This window comes from Marmota monax, unplaced genomic scaffold (assembly GCF_021218885.2).
Source record: "Marmota monax isolate L192 unplaced genomic scaffold, Marmota_monax_Labrador192_F-V1.1 WCK01_AAM20220418_F8-fsc00025, whole genome shotgun sequence".
Lineage (NCBI taxonomy): Eukaryota > Metazoa > Chordata > Mammalia > Rodentia > Sciuridae > Marmota > Marmota monax.
The window spans coordinates 1058071-1086064 of NW_026691950.1; the positions used below are offsets into that span (position 1 = coordinate 1058071).

At 39.7% G+C, this 27994-nt stretch overlaps 3 protein-coding genes across 10 annotated transcripts in view; 1 reads left to right on the forward strand and 2 right to left on the reverse strand.

Moving 5' to 3' along the window:
* The window catches only part of Tlr1 (toll like receptor 1), a 48442-nt gene extending 20500 nt beyond the window's left edge, over window positions 1-27942 (reverse strand). For 2 of the 5 annotated variants that reach the window (XM_046448795.2, XM_046448928.2), the window contains exon 1: window positions 27804-27942. The gene's annotated coding sequence lies outside the window, so the exon portion shown is untranslated. Of the gene's footprint in view, window positions 1-16953; window positions 17061-27803 lie in introns of those variants that run through there. The other 3 variants (XM_046449091.2, XM_046449010.2, XM_058580088.1) reach the window with 3 other exon arrangements.
* Window positions 987-27897, reverse strand: Tlr6 (toll like receptor 6). Of its 3 annotated transcripts, XR_006852445.2 has the most exons (3): window positions 27804-27897; window positions 4224-7075; window positions 987-1526 (listed from the first exon to the last, which is right to left on the reverse strand). XR_006852445.2 is itself a non-coding variant. In XM_046448377.2 (2 exons), exons 1-2 carry the CDS (start codon window positions 27842-27844, stop codon window positions 4624-4626), a joined length of 2493 nt encoding a protein of 830 aa, XP_046304333.1. In that variant the 5' UTR covers window positions 27845-27897; the 3' UTR covers window positions 987-4623. The 3 variants fall into 3 exon arrangements, 2 of the variants coding, with proteins under 2 accessions (XP_046304333.1, XP_046304412.1); XM_046448377.2 differs by having other exon boundaries at window positions 987-7075; XM_046448456.2 differs by lacking the exon at window positions 27804-27897 and adding an exon at window positions 16954-17034 and having other exon boundaries at window positions 987-7075.
* Fam114a1 (family with sequence similarity 114 member A1) overlaps window positions 27020-27994 on the forward strand; it is a 60997-nt gene continuing 60022 nt past the window's right edge. The window contains exon 1 of one of the 2 annotated variants that reach the window (XM_046449216.2): window positions 27020-27107. The gene's annotated coding sequence lies outside the window, so the exon portion shown is untranslated. Of the gene's footprint in view, window positions 27108-27405; window positions 27509-27994 lie in introns of those variants that run through there. The other variant, XM_046449271.2, reaches the window with a different exon arrangement.

Here is a 27994-nt window from a genome sequence, read left to right on the forward strand (position 1 = left end):
AGGTCACTAGAAGGCTTTAAGCAGGGAATGGCCTAATATAATTTACATCTTAAAAAACCCACTCTAATGTGGGAGGCAAGAGTAAGAGCGAGGAGGCCAGTTAAGAGGCTTTGCAAATTGGTGCAGCCAATTTGGAAAGCAGTATGGAGATTTCTTGGAAAGCTGGAAATGGAGCCACCATTTGACCCAGCTATTCCCCTTCTCGGTCTATTCCCTAAAGACCTAAAAAGAGCATGCTACAGGGACACTGCTACATCGATGTTCATAGCAGCACAATTCACAATAGCTAGACTGTGGAACCAACCTAGATGCCCTTCAATGGATGAATGGATAAAAAAAATGTGGCATTTATACACAATGGAGTATTACTCTGCATTAAAAAATGACAAAATCATAGAATTTACAGGGAAATGGATGGCATTAGAGCAGATTATGCTAAGTGAAGCTAGCCAATCCCTAAAAAACAAATGCCAAATGTCTTCTTTGATATAAGGAGAGTAACTAAGAACAGAGTAAGGTCGAAGAGCAGGAGAAGAAGATTAACATTAAACAGGGATGAGAGGTGGGAGGGAAAGGGAGAGAGAAGGGAAAATGCATGGAAATGGAAGGAGACCCTCAGAGTTATACAAAAGTACATACAAGAGGAAGTGAGGGGAAGGGGAAAAATAATATAAGGGGGACAAACGAATGTCAGTAGAGGGAGCAGAGAGAGAAGAGGGGAGGGGAGGGGAGGGGAGGGGAGGGGAGGGGAGGGGGGATAGTAGAGGATAGGAAAGGCAGCAGAATACAACAGACACTAGTATGGCAATATGTAAATCAATGGATGTGTAACTGATGTGATTCTGCAATCTGTATATGGGGTAAAAATGGGAGCTCATAACCCACTTGAATCAAATTGTGAAATATGATATATCAAGAACTATGTAATGTTTTGAACAGCCAACAATAAAAAATTAAAAAAAAAAATAGAAAAAAAAAAAAAGAGGCTTTGCAGTAGCACAGGCTGATCCAGGTGCCTCACATTGATGGATGCTTTGCTCCAGGTTGCAGAGTAGAACTTGCACACTGTTCTCTCATAATAGGTCCACACAGGAAGGAAATCAGAGAAAGCTGTACCATGGCTCTGTGCTGCAGATGGCCGTATATGTTCTAAGAGGCTGTATCAGAGGAATCCAAAGTGGCTTCAACAGATGGAGGTTTACTTCTCTGTCACACAACAGAGCTGAGCAGTCCAGACCTGCGGCGAGGCTGTCTTGGGCAGCACAAGTGGGTAGAATGAAGAGCACATCTACATGTGACTTTCACCTCTAGTTCTAGATGGCTTATCCAATTCTACACTCATCTTTCCTTTGTCAGTGGAACTGACAAAGGAATCCACGCTCATCTTTCTTAGAGACATAGCACAGAGAGGCACACAGGTTCCAGTTCCATCCCAGTGCTAAGAGTTCAGTCACATGTCCACATGGAGCCACAAGGAATGCTGGGAAATGCAGTCTCCAGCTGGGTTGTCAAGGGTCCTAATAAAACTGGAGTCATTTAATATTAAATGAGAGGATAATGGTTATTCATGGTGACTAATAATCTCCATCACAATATTTTTAAATTTATCTGAATAACCATGTTATGGACTGTATTATGCCCCACGCCAAATTCCTATGTCAAAGCCCTAACTCCCACTACCTTAAAATGTGACTGTATTTGGAGACATAATAAAGAGGTGATTAAGGTTAAATGAGGTCATTCAATGGGAACTTAATCCAGTATGAATAGTGTCCTTGTAAGAAGAGGAAGGGACACCAGGGATGTGCACACAGAGAAGAGACCCTGTGAGCACACAAAGAAGGTGACCTTCTGTAAACCAGGAAGCTTCACCAGAAACCAACCCTTCTGGCACAGAAATTTATTTTAGACTTTAGTCTCTAGAACTGTCAGGAAATAAATTTCTGTTGTTTAAACCACCCAGTCTACAGTATTCTGTTATGGCAGCCCTGAAGAACAATACGCACTCCTTCTCAGTAATGGTTACAGGAAAGGCAATCCCATTCCCACTCCTCTACCCTCTTACCTAACCCCCCACAGTAACTTAGTTCAGGTGGGAGACACTAGAGATATCTCCAACACTAGAGAGGGAGAGAAAGTTTGGGCAGTTGGCCATTCTGCTTTCAAACTTCCTCAGAGCTCAGCTCTATCCCTGCCTTTGGGTTCTGAGACATCTCTAGATTCTTGAAATTAAATACCCTTTTTCTCAAGTTGGTATCAGGTGTTGGCAACCAGAATTCAACAGAGAAAGTAGAATATTCATGGAGAAAGAAAACCTTTATCTAAAAAAGAAATAGATCCCTTATGATAAACCTTTCATATGTCTGAAATGTGTGTGTGTGTTAGTACATCACAAAAATGTAGATTTTAATTCTTTTTAAAAAGGTTACAATTAATATAGTTTAATGTCCACAAATTTTGTGGGAAACATATTATTAAACTTAAAAATATTTGATCATTTAAAATCTGTGCCGTGGATTTTTGTGGGTGGTTTTTGTTAGTTGTTGTTTTTAGTCTAGGAAACAGTGCAACACAGGCTGTGGAAGAATTTGCCATTTGAGAGAGGGCCTATGAAGGAGAACAGTGTTCTCCAAAAGAGCAAGGAAGAGCTAATGTAGACAGAGAGGAGCACTGAAATTTCCTTATGGCTTATTTCTTCACAGTGATTCATTCATTATGAAACTGGCTTATTGAATGAATGAAATCCAGAAGGAAATCCACTTCCTTACAACCAGGTTCTGTTGGATCTCCCTCCACAACACCTGATCTTGGGAAGATCCCATACATTCTAGTAATTCTCAAGTCTCATTTTTGTAATTGTACTTCTACATCAGGATTAAATGGCTCAGACTAGTTCCAGTTAACAGAATCTCACACTCAAAAGCTCATTCAAAATTCAGCCTTATCCCTAGCTCAGGCCTTCTGTTCAGTGAAGGGAGGAAGGAATGTAACCAATTGTTTTACTTTTCCTTGGTCTTCTCCGCCTTCTTATATTCTGGATGTCCCTAGAGCTTTGCAAGGAAAGAGGGTATTATACAAAGAGGCATGTCCCTGCCGTTAACTACTGGTTTAGGCAAATAGGCTATCACACTCCTACTTCCTGTTGTGTCAGAAACCAAAAGGTGGCCCTTTTATGGCATGCATCTGTGGGTTATTTGGAGACCCAAATATAGAGTAGACTCCATATCACACAGTTCCTTAATGCAAATGGCACACAATCTGGCTGATCTCTTCCACAACTCCTGCAATGCACCTCTTCCCCCCAACCCCTTGGCCTCTGGGTGCCACAATATCTCTGCACAATAGGCTGCCTTGTTGGTTGAGGTCCTATTGTGACAACTCAAACCCAGCTACCATGGTCAGTCTGGCCCACAGGAAATGCCTTTGCCATGCTGATGATGGAAGGACAGGTTGCAGTCACTGTACCCCTTCTCTTGTCCTACCATTCTGTGCTGCCCAAGCCAACCTCTCTCCTTTTCTCCAGTACAAGCACTCATCTATTCACTCAACAAATACTTATGCAGCACCTATAAATAGCCAAGAATCACACCTTGCCTGCTGCATGGATCTTATACTCCTGTTCCTCTGCAAACTTTCAGTCTGGAAGGAGAATGACAGACTACTTTCCTATATTCTGGGAGCCCCTCTCACTTGCTCTTTGAAGGTATTCAAAGCAATCTCGCCATATTTTGGAGCCTCCACTTAATGACTCTCTAAATGACCCTTTTGAATCCAGTATTCTAGAGATGGCAACGTGGACTGATAATTACTAGTCCTTTTCTGCTCTTTTAGGAAGTCCAGCCTGGCTGTGTCTCTCTCTCTCTCTGTGAATATGGGAGCATTTATTGCCTTTCATCAGCTTTGGGCATTAGGCAAAAGTCGAAGACAACCACAACAACAAAAAAAAATTTTGATATCAAATGACACATAAATTTGACTCTCAGTGTCTTTGGCAAGCAAGTATACCCAAGTCTTTCACATCAGAAGCCTATAACTGAAGGCCGTATTTCCTATTATACACACATATTATAATGCCATGAGTTTCCAATGGTTAAATACATGTTTGTGTGTCAGAGTCAAAAAGTCAATAAACTATTACTCACATGTAGAGAAAATACTGTCTTATATTTCATAACGGGCCTAATATTTTTCCTAGGCCCAAAGCTTAGGATGATAAAACTCACCCAGAGTCCAATGAGGATTCAGAGGAGGCTCCAAGGACCAGTGCATACAGTTCTGAGGCCACCTCTTTTCTTGATGACATGAAGTCACAAAGTCTCCTTTCCCTCTTTCATTTGGGAAAGGAGAGTGGGGAAGAAAGATCCCTGAATGAGAATTTACTCAAAAAAGACTGTTTCAATGTGAAAACGGAGAGTAAACAGGAAGATACTAAGATTTCTCTAATTGGCAAAATGAGCATCACCTTTATCCCCACCCCAAACCTAATTCCCCAACTCAGTTGAAACAAGGTTTCCATTGTATCTTCCCCAAAGACATGGTGGATATGGAAGCAGCCCCAGATAGGAGCTAGAAATGATATTCATCAGAGTTCAAGATAATGGTGTTAATTGGGATTTCCTGACTTTAAGTTTTCACATCATTGTTTTCATTGACTAGTGTTAAGTTCATATTAAAAGCAGCTCTGATGTTAGCCCAAAAAAGTCCCTGTTTGCTCTTCTCCAAGGGCCATTCCAAGTAAGTGCGCTGTGTCATGAGAGCCCTCAGCTTGTGATACTTGTTGGGAATGCTATTGGGTGGGATGGGTTCCAGTAAGATCAGGAGTAAGTTATCAGACCCTTCATGGAAGAGATTGTGGTGGGCAAAGTACAGCTCATAATGGCACCACTCACTCTGGACAAAGTTGGGGGACAAAACAAAGATGGACTTGTAGCTCTTCTCAATGCAATTTATGATATTTTCCACAATGCTCTTGCCAGGAACAAAGTTTCTTTCATGGAGACAGATCCGGATATCTTCTTTTTCTAGGCAGGGTACTAGTTCATTTTTTACCCAGGCAGAATCATGTTCACTGTATGAAATAAAAGCATGGAACTGAAGATTTCTTTGGAGTTCTTCCAAGGGGATGTTCCTAGTTCTGTGCCGAGTCTGGGCCCACTGACACACCATCCTGAGATACCAGGGCAGATCCAAGTAGAGGCAGAAGAAGGTCACAGAACCAGCTAACACCAGCACCACGACCCCAATGGTGACAATCAGCAGACCTGTGTTACAGGATAATGGAGACACATGGAAGTCCTTTAGTGGGGTTCCCTTATAGCTTTCTGGGTAGTCACACTTATAAGCATCAGGCCAGCCCTCTACCACTTCACTTGGTAGTTGGCCTATATGTTGGATGAAGTCTCTGAGCTCACATGTGCATTGGAATGGGTTGCTCCCTGCTTGTATGGACTTCATCTTCTGGCAGCTCTGGAAGAAATCAGCTGATGGGTGGGAAATAGAATTATGGTCAATGATCAGTACAGAGAGGCTGCTGAAGGTACCACATCCGGGAAGGTCAGCTAAAGAATTGAATGCTACGTTGAGTTCTTGCAAAGCTTCCAGATGGGTGACATCTTTAGGGATGTTCATGATTCTGTTATTGTGAAGATCAAGTACCTTGACCTTGGGAGGCAAACAGCTGAAAACTGAGTCAGTAAGTATATTTGAAGACATATTTAATACCACTATACTTTCAACCCAAGTGCAATTTTCCTCAAGTCTATGAGATTCCAGAGAATTCAAGCTAACATCCAGGAATTCCAAGGACGGCATATTCTTTGTCATGAGAGATACTTTACAAAGGTTTTTTAATCCATTTTTTTGCAAGATAAGTGTCTCCAATTGCACTAAAGTGGAACAGTTTTGAAAAACACTATCTGTGAACACATTCTGGGTAAAGTTCAAAAATTTAAATGTGCTTGGTGCTTGAGGACAAAGCATATGAATAAAAGGTGTGTCTGATATGGTTAACATCATAATGTTCATCTCAGAAAACACTGTGTACAACGCTGTCTGTGAGAAGATAAAAACTTTGTTTTTAATATGTTCTATTTTTAATGCTTTCAGTGCTGTTTCAGAATAAGCAAAATCTTCTTCATTAATGCTTTCGACTATTGTTAAATTGTAAATATTGAGATATTCCACAGGTTTGGGCCAAAGGAACCGAAAAACTCTAACCAAGCATTTCCAAGTTGTTTCCATGTGGTTGAGAGTAAAGTTCAGTAAGGTTGGACCTCTAATGAGTTCCAATAAAAAGTTAATTAAGACTTGACAGTTCTCATCATTCAATTTAATATTTGTCAGCTGTAAGCACCCTAAAGTATTAACTGATATGTTCACTTGGACAGAAAATAAACTCTCTGGGTGGAAAACAAAATGAAGTGATTTTGTGTTCAGAATTTGAAGACTTTCTGCCTCATTTTCTTTCACGTAATAACCTCCTAAATCCAGAAGAATGTAATTTAGATGCAAGTGAGCAATTGGTAGCAGATCTAATAGCTGGAACTTTGCAGCACTTAATCCCAAGAAATTCAGTTGCGTCAAGTTGCCAAATTCTGTACAGATGGGCAGAGCATCAAAGTCATTGAATGAGAGATCTAAATGTTTGACACCCACCACAGGGTAGCAGGATATCTTTTGCAACTGATTGTGAGATAAATCCAAATATTCCAGGTAGCGGTTGAACTTGAAAACACTAAAATCAAGTCTCTGGATTCTATTATGGTAAAGTCGCAAAACTTTCAGCCCCGACAAGAAGCTGAAGTCAGAGATCTGAAGCTCAGATATGTAGTTTTGAGATATGTCTAAGACTTCAGTTCTTGGTGACAGGTCTTTCGGAACATGCGTCAGGCCTATTTTTGACATGTCTACTCTAAGTTCATTTTCACCAGAGACCTGGACTATGATTCCGACTATTAAGATCACGATACAAAAAAACCAAAGGTTTGTGACAACAGGCTCTTTGTCTGGGGTCATGATGCAATGGTTCTCCTCAAGGGCCGCTGTTCTTCTGACCATTTTGAATTCAGTCCAGTTTCTAGAAATTCGACATATAGTAAAATGAGTAAAGTTTGAATGATGGCTTTCAAACTTCCGCTTCCTAAAAGCTCAATGACTTCTTCATTCACAATCACAGTCATTTCTGTCCCCAGATTTTTACATGATATTTTTTTCCCTGTTACACAGCTTGCTGGTGCCAGGGGGAACACAAGGAATCATGGCCATATGTTTTGACTTGTCCAGTGGCTCCCTAAGGATTCACTATGGGGTTGTCTTTGCTTCACATACCTCAGAAGTTTAAGAGTTGGAGAAACCTCCTGGGTGGTGTTTGTGGGAAAGATTTAAAGGTAAATATACTAGCTGCAGCCACATGGGGCAAGAAATAACAGATAAGCAAGCCATTGACCTACCACAAAGCCAGGGAGGGAAGAGGCTGGGAACAGAGCTACGCGAGAGAACAGAGGCTTCGGAAAGCTCCATGTATGCCCACAAATCCACAAGTCCACACCCTGCCCAGAGCTGGACCCAGGCTCAGAGAAGAGCTGAGAAAGGTCTAACCTTTCACCTCTGCTGAATGTCTAGGCTCCACCTGAGCAGAAAGTGAAGACTAAGGCAGAAGGTCTCCAACATGGAGCCAGCCTGCAAAGATCCAGAGTTGGTTTGTTTTTTTGTTTTTGTTTTTGTTTTTGTTTTTGGTGTTTGGTTTGTTTTTTTGCTCCAGGTGTTTGAGGAAATCTCAAATCACTAGTTGACCACTGAGCTAACAGAAAATTCAGCGTTCACAGATGACAGTCATTCCAAATATTGTTTAGAAAAGTCACTGAATAAGTGAACAACTCTGACCCACAGCAGGCAGCAACAAGAAGCCCTGGAGGAGGTGAGAATCTGATTTCTAGTTACCACATTAGAATATTTAAACTATAAAACTTCTAGAAGAAAATATGTCTGACTTGAAAAAAAAAAGTATTGTTCACTCCTGGGTTGGGAAAGTACTTAAAAGAATAATGTCAAAGTCAAAGAAATGACACACCCAACATCAAATCTCACTCTGACACTACAGTAATCAAGACAGTGTGGCGCTCCCTCCCTCTCTCTCCTCTCTGATCAACATGTGAGCTGCTTCCCTCTGCCACAGTCTTCCACCATGATGTTCAGCCTCACCTTGAGTCCCAAGGAATGGAACCAGACTTCTGTGGACTAAGACCTCTAAAATCAGTCTTGATTAGCACCTGCACAGGACTCCTGGCTGCCCACCCATGCAGGAATCCCAGCTGCTGTTCCCACACAGGACACCTGGCCACAGCCCACATGCAGGAACTCCGGCCACTTCTCCCTTGTGGATCCCCATCTACCAATGTGGGGCTCCTCCGGTGACCTCCAACTTGGGGCACTGCAACCACTGCCACAGTCCCCTACGTGAGGTAGCCTGCACGTTGGAACACTGCACTGGGTCTGGTGACAGCTGCCAGCCACAATACTGCATGCTGCGGAGCTGCATCTCTGAACAAGCCACTCAAAGCCACCACCCGGCCCCACCCAACCCAGCAGCCCATGGCTGAAAGTAGCTTCCTCCATCTTAGGACATCTTCGTGGTCATCTTTAGTTGGGGCAACTCTCAGCTTGGAAATCTGGCTGAGCTTAGAAGCAATATCCAGGTACTGAAAGCCCCCAACTTCTCTCCCTCCTCAGCAGCCCCTAACCAGGCACCATGCCTGAGGCTATGGGGCCTGTCCCTAGCTCACAAAACCGGGTCGCAAAACCGGGTCCCAAACTACTCAACATAAAACAGCTCTCTGCAACAGGTGTGCAGCCCCCAGAGCGCAGCCCACAAGACCTCTGGAGAGAAAGGTTCCTGATTGGAAAGTAGAAAGGGAAGGGGTGAGTGAGATACAGTCAATAGACTGAATTAGAGACCAAGAATGGCGAGGTCTACAGGTGATATAAGGAGATAAGACCAGGTGCCCACATCACACAAGTGGGCCCCAAAGGAGATCCTTGGGGTACAATCTCCCATTGGGGAATGGCAAGGACTATACCCCACCTCCAGGAGCCATGCCACAAGACCAACCCTCCCACCCTAATAACCTTCACCATTCTGAGGATGGAGGTACAAGCAAACAACAGAAAACCCTACCTATTGGATGAGAAGGTGAGCTGGAAAGATGCTGATCTCCAACAAAAACAATCCTTGTATTTTCCTCTGAGATTCTCTCTCTCTCTCTCTCTCTCCCCTCCTGCCCTCAAATCCCCAACATTTGTGAAACCAAGTTCTTTTCATGAATTAGGCTACTGAGGACTAGAATGTTTGAATAGTGTTATTACAGTGATGTTATATATTATTTTATCTCCTATTTTTACATTTTTTACTTTTCTTAATATTTATGTTTGTTTGTTTATTGTACTGTACTGTATTCCCACTTACTTGTCTCCCCAAATCACTTTCTCTCTCTTCTCCTGCTACTAATCAACTTCTTTAGATTCCTCTTTCACGCTTTCTAAGATCTGATAACTCCAAATCCTCACCTCCTATCCCCTCAGCATCTCATCCTACACCTCACTCCAGGTTCTTTGTCACCATCAGAAACTATAGACCCTTTTGCAAACCTATGTTTATATTGTAGATAATAATTTAATTCACCATTTCTGTATATTGTGACAAAGTCATAAACATCTTAATAGCAGCTATTTGGTTTAAGGTTGTATATTCTGTGTATTAGGATCTGTTCACATTGTTCTCCCCCTTAAAGAAGAGGTATTGAAAACCTGCAGGGACACTGTAAGCCTATAGGGTAAAAGCCGTAAAGCCATGGATCTGCAGTGCTAGAAGGAAGGACACAGGAACAACATGAAAAAATAAAGGAAAAAAGTGCCCCCCCCAAAACAAGATAATACGTTATTAGAATCCATGGCCAGAACAACAGAAGAAATTACAGAGAAAGAGTTCAGGATGTACATAATTAAAATGTTCTGTGAATTCAAGGATGATATAAGAGAGCGATTATAGGCAGCAAAAGATCATTTCTATAAAGAGCTACGTAAGCAAATACAGGAAACAAAAGATTATTTCAATAAGGAGATAGGGGTTCTGAAAAAAAAAAACAGAAATCCTTGCAATGAAAGAAACAATAAACCAAATTAAAAGTTCAATAGAAAGCATCACCAACAGATTAGATCATGTAGAAGACAGGACCTCAAAAAATGAAGATAAAATATATAATCTTGAAAAGAATGTTGACCAGATGGTGAAAATGATGAGAAACCATGATCAGAACATTCAAGAATTATAGAATAACATAAAAAGACCAAATTTTAAAGTTATTGGGATAGATGAAGGCATAGTTCTGAACCAAAGGGATGAACAATATATTCAATAAAATAATATCAGAAAATTTTTCAAACATGAAGAATGAATTGGAAAATCAAGTATAAGAGGCTTATAGGACACCAAATGTACAAAATCACAACAGATCCACACCAAGGCACATTATAAATGAAAATGCTTAGCATACAGAATAAGCAGAGAATTTTAAAAGCCACAACAGAAAGGAATCGGGTTATATATAGGGGAAAACAATTAGGATATCTGCAGATTTTTCAATCCAGACCCTGAAAGCCAAAAGATCCTGGAACAACACATATCAAGCTCGGAAAGAAAATGGATGCCAACCAAGAATCTATATCCAGCAAAATTAAGCCTTAAATTTGATGATGAAATAAAAACCTTCCATGATAAACAAAAGTTAAAATAATTTACAACTAGAAACCCGCACTACAGAACATCCTCAGCAAAATATTCCATGAGGAGGAAACAAAAAACAACAATGAAAATCAGCAAAGGGGGGTATTACACTAAAGGAAATACTTATCAAAGGAGAAAACAAGTTAAATAACAAAAATAAACAATATGACTGGGAATACAAATCATGTCTCAATAATAACCCTGAATGTTAATGACCTAAACTCACCAAACAAAAGACATAGACTGGCAGATTGGATTTTAAAAAGCCTTCAAAAGACCCATCTCATAGGAAAAGACATCCACAGCCTGAAGGTGAAAGGTTGTGAGATAACATATCACTCACATGGACTGTGGAAACAAGCAGGAGTTTCCATCCTCATATCAAATAAAGTAGACAATGAGCCAAAGTTAATCAAGAGGGATAAAGAAGAACATTTCATACTGTTCAAGGGAACCATTCATCAACAAGACATAACAATTATAAATATATATGCCCCAAACAATGGAGCATCTACATTCGTCAAACAAACTCTTCTCAAATTCAAGAGTCAAATAGACCACAACACAATAATTCTGGGTGACTTTAACACATCTCTTTCACCACTGGATAGATCTTCCAAACAAAAGCTGAACAAAGAAACTATAGAACTCAATAATATAATCAATAACTTAGACTTAACAGACATATATAGAATATTTCATCCTTCAACGAGTGAATACACTTTCTTCTCAGCAGCACATGGAACCTTCTCTAAAATAGAACATATATTATGCCACAAAGCAACTCTTAGCAAAAAAAACAAAAAAAAAAATAGATACTACCCTGAATTATATCAGATCATAATGGAATTAAATTAGAAATCAATGATAAAATAACACCTGGAGACTAAATAATATGTTATTGAATGAACAATGGGTTGCAAAAGACATCAAAGAGGAGATTAAAAAATTCTTAGAGGAAATGAGAACACTGATACAACATATAAAAATCTCTGGGACACTATGAAGGCAATACAAAGAGGAAAGTTCATTGCATGGAGTTCATTCCTTAAAAGAAGAAAAAGTCAGCAAATAAATGACTAACATTACATCTCAAAACCCTAGAAAAATAAGAACAAATCAATACCAAAAGCTGTAGAATACAGGAAATAATTAAAATCAGAGCTGAAATCAAGGAAATTGAAACAAAAGAAACAATTGAAAAATTGACAAAACAAAAAGTTGTTTCTTTGAAAAATAAATAAAATTGATAAACCCTTAGCCATGATAACAAGAAGGAGAAAGAAAACTCAAATTACTAATATCCATGATGAAAAAGGAAATATTACCACAGACACTACAGAAATACAGAAGATCATTAGAATTCATACCCCATTTGAATCAAATGTATGATATGTCAAGATCATTGTACTGTCATGAGCAACGAATAAAAAAAAAGAAATTATTTTGAAAATTTGTACTCCAATAAAATAGAAAACATTGAAGGCATTGACAAATTTATAGAGTCATGTGATTTGCCCAAACTGAATCAGGATGATATACACGAGTTAAACACATCAATTTCAAGCAATGAAATAGAGGACACCACCAGAAGCCTATGAACCAAGAAAATCCCAGGACCAGATGAATACACAGCTGAGTTCTACAAGACCTTCAAAGAAGAACTAATACCAATACTTGTCAAATTATTTCATGAAATAGAAAAATAGGAAACACTTCCAAACTCATTCTATGAGGCCAATATCACCCTGATTCCAAAACCAGACAAAGACACATCAAAGAAATAAAACTTCAGACCAATATCTCTAATGAACATAGATGCAAACATTCTCAATAAAATCCTGGCAAATCGAATACAAAAACGTATCAAAAAGATAGTGCACCACAATCAAGTGGGTTTCATCCCAGGGATGGTTCAACATATGGAAGTCAATAAGTGTACTTCATCACATCAATAGACTTAAAGGTAAGAATCATATGACCATCTCAATAGATGCAGAAAAAGCATATGACAAAATACTCCCTCATGTTCAAAATACTTGAAAAACTAAGGATAACAGGAACTAGGGATAACAGGGTATCTCAACATTGTAAAAGCTACCTATGCTAAGCCACAGGTCAACATCATTCCAAATGCAGAAAAACTGAAAGCATTCCTTCTAAAAGCTGGAACAAGACAGAGATGCCCTCTTTCACCACTACTACTTAACATAGTTCTTAAGACTCTAGCCAGACCAATTAGACAGACAAAAGAAATCAAAGGGATACAAATAGGAAAAGAAAAACTCATATTATCACTATTTGCTGACAATATGATTCTATACCTAGAAGATTTAAAAAAAAATTCCACCAGAATACTTCTAGAACTAATAAATGAATTCATCAAGGTATCAGGATATAAAACCAACACCCATAAATCAAAGGCATTTCTGTACATCAGTGACAAATCCTCTGAAAAAGAAACTAGGAAAACTACTATTTTTACTATTGTAAAACTATTTTTACAATAGCCTCAAAAAATAAATTGAATACTTGGGAGTCAATGAAAGAGGTGAGAGACCTCTACAATGAAAATTACAGAACGCTAAAGAAAGAAATTAAGAAAGACCTTAGAAGATGGAAAGATCTCTCTTGTTCTTGGATAGGTAGAATTAATGTTGTCAAAAATCACAATACTACCAAAAGCACTATACATATTCAATGCAATTCCAATCAAAATCCCAATGACATTCCTCTTAGAAATATAAAAAGCAGTCATGAAATTCATCTGGAAAAATAGGAGATCCAGAATAGCTAAAGCAATCCTTATCGAGAAGAGTGAAGCAGGTAGCATCACTATACCAGACCTTAAACTATACTACAGAACAATAGTAACAAAAATGGCATGGTATTGGCACCAAAACAGACCTGTAGATCAATGGTACAGAATAGAGAACAGAGAGACAAACCCACATAACTATAGTTATCTCATATTTGACAAAGGTGTCAAAAACATGCATTGGAGAAAAGATAGCCTCTTTAACAAATGGCATTGGAAAAACTGGAAATCCATATGCAACAAAATGAAATTAAGCCCCTGTCTCTCACCATGCACAAAACTCAAAGTAGATCAAGAACCTAGGAATTAAACCAGAGACCCTGCGCCTAATAGAAGAAAAAGTAGGCTCAAATCTTCATCAAGTCGGATTAGACCCCAACTTCCTTAATAAGACTCCTATAGTGCAAGAAATAAAATCAAGAATCAATAAATGGAATGAATTCAAACTAAAAAGCTTCTTCTCAGCAAAAGAAACAATCAGTGAGGTGAATAGAGGGCCCAGTTTTAATTTGTTATTAAAGATACAGAATGAAGCATTTAGGAATAACATATCAGAATTTCTTAATTTAATTTAATTTGGGGAGCAAATTTTTACCACACGCATTCAGATAGAGCACTCATCTTTAGGAAATATAAAGAACTCAAAAAATAACCCAATCAATAAATGAGTCAAGGAACTGAACAGATACTTTCCAGAAGAAGATATACAATCAATCAACAAATATATGAAAAAAATGTTCAACATCTCTAGCAATTAGAGAAATGCAAATCAAAACTATTCCAAGATTTCATCTCATTCCAGTCAGAATGGCAGCTATAAAGAATACAAACAACAATAAGTGTTGGCGAGGTTGTGGGGGAAAAGGCATACTCATACATTGCTGGTAGGACTGCAAATTGGTACAAACACTCTGGAAAGCAGTATGGAGATTCCTTGGAAAACTTGGAATGTTTGACACAGCTATTCCATTCCTTGGTTTATACCCAAAGGACTTAAAAACAGCATACTATAGTAATGCAGCCACATCAATGTTAATAGCAGCAAAATTCACAATAGCTAAATTGTGGAACCAACATAGATGCTCTTCAATAGATGAATGGATCTCTATATAAAATACAAACTAGGGCTGGGGACGTAGCCCAGTGCCCCAGAGTTCAAGCGGTGGTACCAAAAAAAAAAAAAAAAAAAAGGGAAAGAAAGAAATATTACTTTTAATTTGTTATTAGAGATACAGAATGAAGCATTTAGGAATAAAATATCAGAATTTCTTAATTTAATTTAAGATACTTAATAGAAGATAAAGGGATTCAAATGAGAATTTTTGTTTCTCAGAAACAAAAAAGGAATGACCTTTTTCATCAATCATATTGAAAAAACTCAGAAATAGAATACCCACTGTTAGTAAGTGGGAACAAAAATAAAAACTCTCACTACTTGAGCAGGAATGAGAAATTAGTACAACATTTATAAAGGGTTATTTGGTAGTTTATATAAATTCCTTTAAAATATGCCTACTCTTATGTTAGTAATTCCACTTCTAGGAATTTGTTAAAGAAATAATAAAAAAATATGACCATGGGGATCCATGAAAGATGATGAAAAATCAGAATGTCTAGTGTAGAAACTGGTTAAATCAAATATGGTATATCCATACCATGGAATAGCATGCAGTCTCCAATCCTGACAGCACTCTGAAAAAAATCTGCAGTAACTGCTAAGTGAATAAAAGCACCAAATTGCGTCATGAGTGTGACTCCAAGTTTGTAAAATATGATCAAACCTGATGAACACAAAGCCTAGAGGAAAAAGAATATAAAGAAACATACCAAGTATTAAGATTTGTCATCTCTGAGTCTCAGATGAATTTAATTTTCTTTCTTAAAATACTTTCAAATAGGGCTGGGGCTGTAACTCAGTGGTAGAGCACTTGCCTCACAAGTGTGAGGCACTGGGTTCAATCCTCAGCATGAAAGAAAGGAAGGAAGGAAGGAAGGAAGGAAGGGAGGGAGGGAGGGAGGAAGAAAGGAAGGAAGAAATTGTGTTCATCTACAACTAAAAAAATTTTTTTAAAGTACTTTCAAATATTTCTAAAATTTCTTATTTTGAATATTTTTTATAATTTCAAAATATTATCTTAAGACAACTAAAGAATTGTCTTTAATTATAACTTATGTAAAATATTTCATATGTAAAGATGCATGCTTGTATTATTTGGAATATTAATATATATATAAAGAAAGAATTTCCTCAGTTAGATAACTGACAGTCATGGATGAGAACTCACTCTACGGTCTCCCCCACAGACCAACCTCTAGGTCAGAGGACTGAAATTCAGCCATCACGTGGGGAAGTGGAAAGCTTATAACACCCACCACAAAGTACAAATATTCCCCTCCAGGTGTTCGTAGCCTTGAGCAACTCCTACTCTACACACTTGACAAACCAGCCAGAAACTTTGATATATGTAAAGGGGGTGGCGCTGGAAGACAGGAAATTTATGAGGTCACTGTTTTCTTAAGGAAGTAAAAAGAGATAGGTAAAAGTCATTTAATGAATGCATCAAATGAAAAAGGAGAGAAAAACGAACAAGTAAAAACTTTTTCAGACAAAACGGTGTTGGAGGAACCTATAAAAATTAAAGCTACAAGAAAGGAGAGACCAGAAACAAAGAAAACAAAAACATTAAGTTAGGTAAGTGTAGGGAAAGAATTTATAATCAAGTCAACAAATATGCCAAAGAAACACTGTTTCTTTTGTCAAACTTAAGGTAGGGAGCCTGGAGGGAGCTGAGGGCTGGCACCGCTGAATTCACAGGTTACAAAGAGCTTGGTCCCTGTCACTTCCTCCATTTAATTAATGGTGCTAGGTGCTCGGGATATTAATATGAAAAGGAATGCCAGGAACCCTCCTTCAAAAGGCTACTGAGTTAGTGACAGATCCAGACCAATAAACTTTCACAGTTCATGCACAGGGGAGCTCAAACACACATGTACACTATAAAAGTATGTAACTTGTGATAGTTGCTCTATCAATGATATAAACTGCTGTAAATGTTGCCGAAAACAAGGAACTAGAGAAAGACGAAGAGAGAAACACCACAGACGAAAGCGGAAGAAATAAATAACAAAAGTTAGTTTTTTTCCACCATTACTAAAAGTATTAGTTGTTTTATATCTTGCATAAAGACACACTACTTATTTGTGTACAATTCAAAGGACCCTTATAACATTAAAACAACAACAAAATCATTTTGCAAAAATTTCAAAGGTTATTTCCTACATAATCATAAGAATTCTCTTCCTTATTTGACGTATTTGCACCATAACTTGAAAAATCCACAAAAGCTTTCTTACTTACCAATATTTCTTTTTTCAGAAGAAGAGAAAATAACTTCTAAGAGCACGAAAATAAGTACTTGACGAATGCAAGTCCTCAAAGTAAAGCAATACAATACCAGGTACATGGTTTGGTGCCATCTTTTGGCGCTTACTGGAATTACTCCCACATAGAAACTTCCTTTTATTTATTTATTTTTTAATTTTATTTTTTAAATTTTTGGTAGTTGTAGATGGACAGAATGCCTTTATTTTATTAGTTTATTTTTATATGGTGCCAAGGATTGAACCCAGGGCCTCACACATGCAAGTGCTCAGAAACTTCCTTTTTTAAAAGTCATGGGCATACCAGGCTTTTCTGGGCGGCAGACTAAATCAATATATACTTACATTCATATAAGAAAGCAGCTTATGAAAATTCCACTGTGAAGGAAAGTATTTTTCTAACATAAATTTTATCCTGAGAGTGTGCACCCTGAATATTAAGTTGTCACCAGAGTGGAAAACTTTGCCTGTTCTTCAGTACCACCATATTTAACATTTCCTGAATAATTGCATCTGCTATTATCAATCAATGCCTGAGCATTATTTTAGCTAGATGAGATACTGAAAATAAGCCTAGCACCACAATTTTTTTTTAAATCAGCTTTCAAGGAAAGCTTAATATTTGATACATGTTTAGCCATACCTAAGAGGAATTGTATCTTGATTTCCCACACTCTAATCAACATTTGGTTCTACTACATGTTCCCATTTTTAATTCTGGAATAGTAAATGATGCTGAGCTCCTGAAGGACTAATTTAAAATTTAATTTTCTAAAGACCAGTTCGAATAATGTTAGCATAATATCAATAAGAGTTGAAACAAAAAGAGGGTGAACGGTTAAGCAGCTACTTCAGGTACCTGGATCCCAGTTCTCAGACTTCTCACTTATTTAGTTTTTGTAAAGAACAGAATACATAAGCTAAATAATGGTTCTAGACTGAATCTCACTGGCCGGCATCATTTTATCTTTACAAAAACGTTAAGACTGTGCACTGTGGCCAATGAAAAAGTTGAACATCTAGTTCAGAATCACTTCTGCTTTCAGGGGGAAGGGAGAGGCCAGTGTCTGACTACTCATCCTTACTTATCAAACACAACGGAAAGTCTTCTTAGGCCTGGAGGTACTCAGCCAGGAGTGATGGGTACAATGTGAGGCAGCAGGAAAGCACAGGTGTGCAGGACACTGGGAAAACAGATTTGAGAAACAAGCAGGGCCGGCTGTGTCTTTGAGGGAATTTCAGCAACACTGGACTAAAGTCTTTTAAAAAGACATGCATATGCACACATTTATACATCACTGAAGATTTGGTCACATGGCACAAATCTTGTTAGCCTGTTGCACAACACTGCTGTCATTCTTATTGTGGCTATCATAACCCTGAGAGTTGTCTTTAAGGGGAGGGCAAAAATCAGGAAGCAATCAGGGCAGTGGAAGTAAGAAAGAAACAGCCAAACTGAGCATATTCCTTACTTGGCCCACTAACTAGGCAAGTTATTTAAACTCACTGAGACTCCATTTATTCATCCACAAAATGGGAGTAGTTGTTGTGATTTTTTAGGGAAGATAATGAATATAAAGTATCTGGAACAGTGACTGACACAGAAGAGAACTTGTAACAGAAAGGAGTTTAATTCTATACAAGTCATGTGTTTTTAAACACTGAAGTGGAAATGGCAGGATTGACTATAAAGGGAAGAAAAGCAAGGTGCAGAACAGGGTGGAGGGGCTGGGAGCTCAGTTGGTAGAGTGCTTGCCTAGCATACTGGGTTCAAACCCCAGCACCACCCAAACAAACAAAAGAATGGAACAGTGTGGGGAATATAACATCATTTGCACAAATATAACAGTTATCTTCTTGCCAGGCATTGTTCTGAGTACTTTACAAGGATTAACTCATGTAATCCTCATAAAAAGTGCCATGAGCAATTATCAAAAATACAAGCAACTGAAAGAAATTAAAGGGATATGAATAGGATAAGAACTCAAATTATCACTTTTTGCAGATGATATGATTCTATACCTAGAAGACCCAAAACATTCCACCAGAAATCTCCTAGAACTAATAAATAAAATCAGCAAAGTAGCTCAATATAAAATCAACACCCATAAACCAAAGGCATTTCTGTACATCAGTGGCAAATCCTCTGAAACAGAAACTAGGAAAACCACTCTATTTACAATAGCCTAAAAAAATACTTGGAAATAAACTTAATGAAAGAGGTAAAAGACCTCACAATGAAAACTACAATATGCTAAAGAAAGAAATTAAAGAAGACTTTAGAAGATGGAAAGATCTACCTTGTTCTTGGATAGGCAGAATTAATATTGTCAAAATGATCATACTACCAAAAGCACTATACAGATTCAATGCAATCCCAATCAAAATCCCAATGACATTCTTCATAGAAATAGAAAACGCAGTCATGAAATTCATCTGGAAAAATAAGAGACCCAGAACAGCTAAGGCAATCCTTAGCAAGGAGAGTGAGGCTGGTGGCATTACTATTCCAGACCAATAGAGCATAGTGTTGGCACCCAAATAGACCTGAAGACCAATGGTACAGAATAGAGGACACAGAGACTAACCCACATAATTACAGTTATCTTATATTATACAAAGGTGCCAAAAATATACACTGGAGAAAAGATAGCCTCTTCAACAAATGGTGCTGGAAAAACTAGAAATCCATATGCAATAAAATGAAATTAAACCTCTATCTCTCAGCACACACAAAACTCAACTCAAAGTAGATCAAGGACCTAGGAATTAAGCCAGAGACCTTATGCCTAATGGAAAAAAAAGTAGGCCCTAATATCCATCATGTAGATTTAGGCCCCAACTTTCTTAATAAGACTCCTATAGCACAAGAATCAATAAATGGGTGAATTCAAACTAAAAAGTTTCTTTTCAGTAAAAGAAACAATCAGTGAGGTGAATAGAGAGCCTAAAAAATTAGAGCAAATCTTTACCACAAGTACATCAGATAGAGCACTAATCTCTAGAATATATAAAGATATACCTTATATATAATCAGAGATATGATAAATTATGGTATAATGGTGTATTAAGAATTGTAATGCAAAAATAAATTTTAAAAAAAGAATACATAAAGATCTCAAAAATCTTAACACCAAAAAAAAATAATAATGATAACCTAATCAATAAATGGGCTAAGGAACTGAACAGACACTTCTCCGAAGGTGATATACAATCAATTAACAAACATGAAAAAATGTTCAACATCTCTAGCAATTAGAGAAATGCAAATCAAAACTGCTCTAAGATTTCATCTCACTCCAGTCAGAATGGCAGCTATCAAGAATACAAACAACAATAAGTGTTGGCAAGGATGTGGGAAAAAGGGCTGGTAGAACTGCAAATTGGTACAACCACTCTGGAAAGCAGTATAAAGATTCCTTGGAACACTTGGAATGGAACCACCATTTGACCCAGCTATCACTCTCCTCGGTCTATACCCAAAGGACTTAAACAACATACTACAGGGACACAGCCACATCAATGTTTATTGCAGCACAATTCACAATAGTTAAACTGTGGAATCAACCTAGATGCCCTTCAACTGCTGAGAGCCACGGCTGAGTCTGTATGGCCCCTGGCATTTTGCCAAGCACCATCCAGACTTGTTTACAAACTCTAACATTCCCCTGGCAAAATGCCAGGTGTTATTTTGACTTGTTTGCAGACTCTAACATTAATCAATACTGTTGGCAAAATGCCAGGGGCCATACAGACTCCGCCGTGGCTCTCAGCATCCAACGAATGGATAAAAAAAAATGTGTCATATATACACACTAGAATATTAATTAGCAATAAAAGAAAATAAAATCATGGCATTTGCAGGTAAATGGATGGAGCTAGAGAAGATAATGCTAAGTGAAGTAAACCAATCCCCAAAAACCAAATGTTTCTCTGATATAAGGAGGCTGATTCATAGTGGGGTAGGGAGAGGGAGCATGGGAGGAAGAGAGGAACTCTAGATAGGGCAAAGGAGTGGGAAGGGAAGGGAGGGGGCATGGGGTTAGAAATGATGGTGGAATGTGATGGACATTAATATCCAAAGTACATGTATGAAGGCATGAATTGGTGTGAACATACTTTATATACAGAGATACGAAAAATTGTGATGTGTATGTGTAATAAGAATTGTAATGCCTTCTGCTGTCATATATAAATAAAAAAATTAATTCAGATTTTTAAAAAAACCAGCAAACTATGGGGACACAGCTACATCAATGTTTACAGCAGCATAATTCACAATAGCTAAACTGTGGAACCAACCTAGATGCCCTTCAGTAGATGAATGTATAGGGAAACTTTGATCTACATATACAATGAAACATTGCTCAGCATTAAAAGAGAACAAAATTATGGCATTTGCAGGTAAGTGGATGGATTTGGAGACTATAATGCTAAGTGAAGCAAGCCAATCCCCAAAAACCTTTATCTTTCCCCAAAATATTAATAGTAAATATTTGTGTCTACCCACAGTTTTGAAATGAGTCATGTGTCAATTATTCATATAAAAAACACAAACCATAAGGAATATAATTGATAACATATTGTAAATATTAAAATTAAAATTCACTGCTGGGTTGGAGGGGGGAAGCCACAGACTGGAAGAATGTATTTGCAACATACATATCAACATAAAGGGGTAATACCAAAATATATAAAGTTTTCCAACAAATCAATATGAAAGTGACTAAACTCAAGAGGGTGGGGAATGAGCCAATGATATAAACAGATGGATAACAGGGAAGTAAGTAGATACAGCTCAAACACGTGAAGAGGTGTGCATCTTCTCTAGAACGTGGGAAACGGCAAACGAAGATAACCAGGAGACTCAGTGACCTACCCCTGAGATGGACAAAAATTGAAACATGCAGTAGACCAAATGTTGATCGGAATATGAGAAAACAGGAACTCTCATACTCTCATACGTGTCCAGAGATGCTGATTTAAATGGTCTCAGTGGATACAGGCATCAGGATTTTTTTAAAGCTCTTCTGGGGATTCCATTCCAACTCCCAGACCATCCAGCACCGAGACCAGCACTCTATCCTGAGCACAGCGCCCTCTAGTGGTTCCCGTTTTCTCAAATGCACACTTCATAGCTCAGGGCCAGGAGGCGGTGTCCCTGATTCCAAATCACTATTTCTCTCTACAGCCCTTAAAACCTCACCCCTTCTGGTTGCAGTCATTACTGAGCCCCATTCTTCTCGAGTACTTTAGCGACACTTTCTGTCTAAGTCCAATATCACCCCTTTCATAATTCTATGTATTTTGGTAGCTATGTCATGATTTTTCCTTTCCCCCGGCCTCTCAGTTCTTAGATAATCTCACTTCCAATTATCTTGTCCTGACCTTGCCCGGCCAGGCTTTCCCTGATTATATCCTAGCTACTGTTATGACCAATGACTACACCCAGTCCATAATCAGTTGCCACTGTCCCACTCTGAGTTTTTCTCTCTTGCCAGCAGCTCCCCAAACTCACTGCACTGGTCTGAAACATCATGCTTGATTGATCCCTTTAGTCATTTCTCTGCATTTGATCTCAGCTACCTTCTTTCTCTCTTCTCAACCCAGGTTAAGTCCAATATTCCTCTGGACTACACTGAGCTCCAGTGGCTGAACAGAGTTGGAGGAAACATACACTCACCCATGCTGCTTGTCTCACCTGCAATGCATGACTGCGTGCCAACCTCAAGAAGGAACGGCAACCTTCCAGCCTTCCTGCCACCCCCCAATCCCCTCTCTCTCCTCTCCCACTCACACCTCCTCCTCTCTCGTCAACTCCCCATAGCTCCTTCTCTTGCTCCTTCTCAGATCATGATGCTTCCTTTTCCTCAAGAAAACCAATGTCACCAGCAGACATGTCCACATCCCTCCCCCAAACTCTGTTCTCCACCTGCACTTGTTCTAACTGCACTTTCATCTGTCCTTCTGAATGAACTCTCTATGTCAAGAGCCCATCCTTCCCCTGAGCCCTGGATTGCTCTCTAGCTTATCTAATCAAGGCACTCACTCTCATAACTGTCCTCTCTCTTCTTCAACACCTTTTTTGTCTCTAATGTAGTGTTTCCAATCAGCATGTAATGCTACAATTTCTCTCATTTAAAAAAAAATCCTCTTTTTAACCCACAACCTCCTCTTCCTTGCTCCCTCTTTACACCAGAACTCCCTGAAAGAATTGTTTAACCCCATCTCTAATTATCCGCCCCACCCCATTCTTTTAAATCTACTCCAAATCTACTCCAATCAGGGTTCCTTCCCTGCCACCCAAGAGAAATAGCTCTTTTCAATGTCACCAATGACTGCCACATTGCCAAATTCCACGCTCAATCCTCAATTTTCATTGCATTTGAGCTGCAGAGGCATTTATACACCACTGAAAAGTTCTTGAAAAGTTTTCTTTCTCCGCTTCTTGGACCCCATCTTCTCCCTTCCCACTATCCCCCCATCCCTGATTTCTCTACACATTCACTAGCACTCCTCCCCAGTCTCCTTCTGAGTCTTCCTTATTTCACTGACATGAAACATCCAAGGCTCAGTTGTGGACATCTTTTCTCTAACTCCATGCACTCTCCTCCTGGTCCATAGCATCGAAACATCTATTTGTTGATGTTTCCCTGATTATGTCTCCAGCCCAGACTTCTTCCCTAAACTCCTCTTACATCCAACTGCTTCCTAAACTCTCACTAACCTGAATATTGAATTCTCACAACTTTAAACTCCTTCTTCATCTCACAAATGATATTTCTATTATCCCAGTAGCTTAGGCCAAAATCCTTGGTGTAGTAGCACCTATCTCTTTTGCTCAAAGTCTACATCTAACCTACGATCAAATTGTGTTGGAGTTTCTTTGAAATATATACATAAGGAAAACACCTCTCATGCTACTTCTATGGTAGTTAAAGCCATCTATCTCCCACATGAACAACTGCATTAGCCTCCCAACTGACCTCCCTGTCTCTACACTTACCTCTACCCATTCAACTCCATTTCATCCTAACCCAACCAGACTCAGACAAAAGAATCACAGCATGTTCCTACTCAAAAGCTGTAAGGAGACCCTTCTCAAAGTATAAATCCAATTCCCTACTGAAGTACCTTGTTGTGTTAGCATCCACATATCAGGGAGAACACTTATTCAGCCTTTGTTTTGAGGGGATTGACTTATTTCTCTTAGCATGATAGTATCCAGTTCCATTCATGTACCGGCAAATGCCATAATTTCATTTTTCTTTATGGCTGGGTAATATCAACATGTTTCTGTATTGAATAAATGATTGAACCACACTGAAGGGCAACTGGGCAATGTCTAGTAAAGGGATACAGCCATTGCATTGTTAGCTTGGGATATAAGAAAATATGTACAAAGATGTACCTGCAGCATTATCTGTAATTGAGTGAAATATGAAACACACTAAATGTCCATTGGTTTGGAAATGGATACATTGGGGCATGGAATGGAATCCTACAAAGATGTTGAAATGAATGTCCGTCCTAGAGCTAGCTACATGTATGAACATGAGTGATTCTTAAAACATAATGTTAAGTCTAAAGACATAATGTATAGAATGTTATTTGTAAAATTAAAAATTATTGAAAAACAATTCTACATACAATTGTGGGTAAGGATTTATGCATATAAATATGTAAATGCATATAAATATGGGGGGAAGGGATAGACAACCACTTCAGGACAGTGGTTACCTTCAAGGACAGTGGACAATGGAAGGGGCAGGCTTTCGAGTATACCTGCAACCTGTTTTTCTTTTAAAAGAAGGTTCTAAATTAAAGAGGTAAAAATTTGTTAAATTCAAGCATCATCACAGTATTCTCTACTTTTTTTTTACACAAATAAGTATTTTTCATATAATCCTTCACTTTTCCAATTGTTTGAAACACTCCAAAGTATTTAATTTTACACACACACACACACACACACACACACACATATATATATATATATATATATATTTAGTTGTAGTTGAACACAATACCTTTATTTTATTTATTTTTTATGTGATGCTGAGGATTGAACCCAGCACCTCACATGTGCTAGGCAAGCACTCTACCACTGAGCCATAACCCAGCCAAAAATTTAAATTGCAAAAATTAAAATATCTGAAATAAAACCTGGTAGGCCTGGAAGCAGCTAAATTTGAGTGAAAAGGCATAATTTGCAGTTGGCAAAATAACCAGAAAACAAACAAACAAAAGTCCTTGTTGCTAGGGTTGTTTGGCTGATATTCTTTACTGAACAGGTGTGGTTTGAGTCAAGGAGAAAAGGAAACCAGCCCTTTAAAAATGGAACGTGTGGGACTGGGGCTATAGCTCAGTGGTAAAGTGCGTGCCTCAAATGTGTGAGGCACTGGGTTTGATCTTCAGCACCACATAAAAATAAATGAAGACACTGTATGTTCATCTACAACTAAAAATTTTTTAAAAATTGAACCCGTGACTGGGCTCTGGCCAGTGGCCAGGCTGTAAGGCAGGTGTAGCAGAAGTGTCTGCTATCTCTAGGCAGGTGCAGAAATCATGACATGGATGTGTCAGTCTAGGTGAACAGAAACCCGCCTGTCACACTTGCAACCCAGTTCCATATTACTCACGGGTTCAGAACTGAAGTGGGAGGTTCAGAGCATGTTCTCTATTCTATTTAGAGGCAGAAAACCCAAAGAACAGGTGTCAGTTAACAATTAGGATTCTAAGTAGTGGCTTAATTCAAAAAAGTCGCCAGTAACTGGAAGCAGTTTCCACAAACCCATCACATTAAGGTAACTTTTTAATTTTTCTATGAATATAAAGAGAATAAATATTAATTAGCTTAATTTTTAAAAAATTTTATATGGAAAATATAAGGAAGGAGCTAGAAATGACCTGCTTTGCTCATCAGTAGGGAAATAACTAAATAAACTGTGATACAAACATATTACAAAATATAACAGGCATCTTAGGATACATATGAAGAGGACAATAATAGATAAGCAGGAAAAAGTTACAAAATGTCAATATCTTGCCATTTTAAAACTGTCTTTGTATATATATGTGTATACAAGCTTAGAAAAACTACAGTAGGATCCATGCACTATTAAAAATGGTAGTGATATTGAAGGGGTGAGAGAAAGGCTCTTAGCATTTTTCTTTAATTCTGAATTTATAATTTTTACAAGAAAAGAGTTTAGGGTTGAAGAGGAGAAAACTGGCTTTAAATAAACCTCTCAGAAAGCCGCTGTTTCTAAATTGTTTTCCCTGGCTTTCACACACAGCATGTATACATGCACATTTTATATCTACATGTATATTTACAAACATAGTTCATATGGGACATACACTATGTTTGCAGCCCCTGCCCCCCAACTTAATATTTAGCCATACATTGAAGAAGGCCTTACTGCATGGCCTTACTTCCTTGATGCTGTTATAAGTTTTAACTGCTACAACATATCTGACTGTTTGAAGTTACTGTAGTGTATTTCACCAATCCTTCATAGTGGGGCAACCCCAGGCCTTCCCGTTTTCTCTGGCCTAAGTAGCCACAATAAAGACCCTTGCACACCCATGTTTCCCCCTTTGTTTACTTAGGACAAATGTGGACTTTCTAGGCCAAAGTTAATGCATTTGGGGGTTTGATTCACATTTCCAAACGGGCTTCTATCAGGAGGGGATTTTGTTGTTGTTGTTTGTTTTTTAAAATCACAGCACATTCCACCGACAAGGTCAGGAAAATCAGTTCAACACAGAACCAGAAAATCACAACCAGGGTAACTCCTTACGGGTGCACTGCGAGGCTTTCCGGGTGTGTGTTAAAGGGACAGCGGGGGATCCCGCGAACCCGAAGCCCGTCGTGTACCCGAGCGCACAGACTAGAAAAGTTGCCCCGAAGGACTGCCCCGCGCAGCCCCTCGGGGGCCAGGGGACCCGGGGGCCGGGGTCGCAGAGGGCGGGACCCTCTCCCCCGGCCGTGGGCGGGGCAGCTCGCCCGCCCCACCCCGCGCCGCGCCCCGCCCCGCCCGCCCTCCGGCCGCGTCCCCGCTGGCCCTGCCGACGTGGCGGGGCGGGACCGGCGGGCGCTCCCGCGCGCACCCGGCCGCCTGAGCGGTAAGAGCCCCGGGCACTCTCTTCCCATCCCCTTCCCCCGGTGGGCGGGGGATCGCCGGCAGCTGCAGCGGGTGGTGGGGAGCCCCTGCCGTGGCTCCTTGTCCCAAGCCCCCTGAATCCTGCCCTCTGCGTTAGTGAGAAGCCTTCGGCGGGGACTTGGCACCCGGCGCGCGGCCGGGGAGGAGCCGGCTTGGGGGTGAAGGTCCAGGGAGTCTGGGTCTGCGCGGCCGAGGGCCCTGCGTGGGTGCGGGCGTGTGAGTGTGTGTGTGTGAGTGTGTGTGTCGCTCCGGGTCCACGCTCATGCACACACCCACACGCCCGCACGCCGGGTCTGCCCCCTCGGCCACCGTGAACACCCGTGGAGCCTGCCTAATCCTCCCAAAGTATCCACTTGGCACCAGGCAAGTCTGAAAAGTTTCCCCCGTGTCCCAGGTCCAAGTCAGAGGCAGGGTGCAGGGTCCTCGCAGCCCGGGGACAGAAGGAGCAGGTCCCTGTAAGGCAAGGGCCTCCCTGGGGTGCGCGTACCCTTGGCCTCCGAAAGCCAAGCCCAGGCCTTGACCTCCCACGCAAGCCTGTCCCCCCTCCCCTGCAGACCCGCGCCCTGCTAGCTCTGTCTCCCTGTCAAACCTCTGAGCATCACAGCCCCAGGCTTGGGTCCTACCCCTCAATCCAACTCCCTCCACCCGTTCGTCTCACCTTCTCCCTGGAATCCGGTGAGTATTTCCAGCGCATCCCATCAGGCTCCTGAATTTCACTGCCTTTTCCTGGAATAGGAAGACATCTCTCTCTCTCTATGGGCGGTGAGAACGGTATCTATGCCCTGTTGACCCCATCAGTTCCCATCCTGAACATCTTGAAGGGTACCAGCAAGTGGCTTTTTAAATCAG

Excerpts from the sequence above, each read along its gene's own strand:
- Tlr6 (XM_046448377.2), bottom strand. The coding sequence starts at position 27,844 with ATGGGATGCGCTGGAAATACTCACCGGATTCCAGGGAGAAG. Across the intron at positions 7,076-27,803 it reads CACCGGATTCCAGGGAGAAG|AAACTGGACTGAATTCAAAA; the intron begins GTGAGACGAACG and ends TCGAATTTCTAG.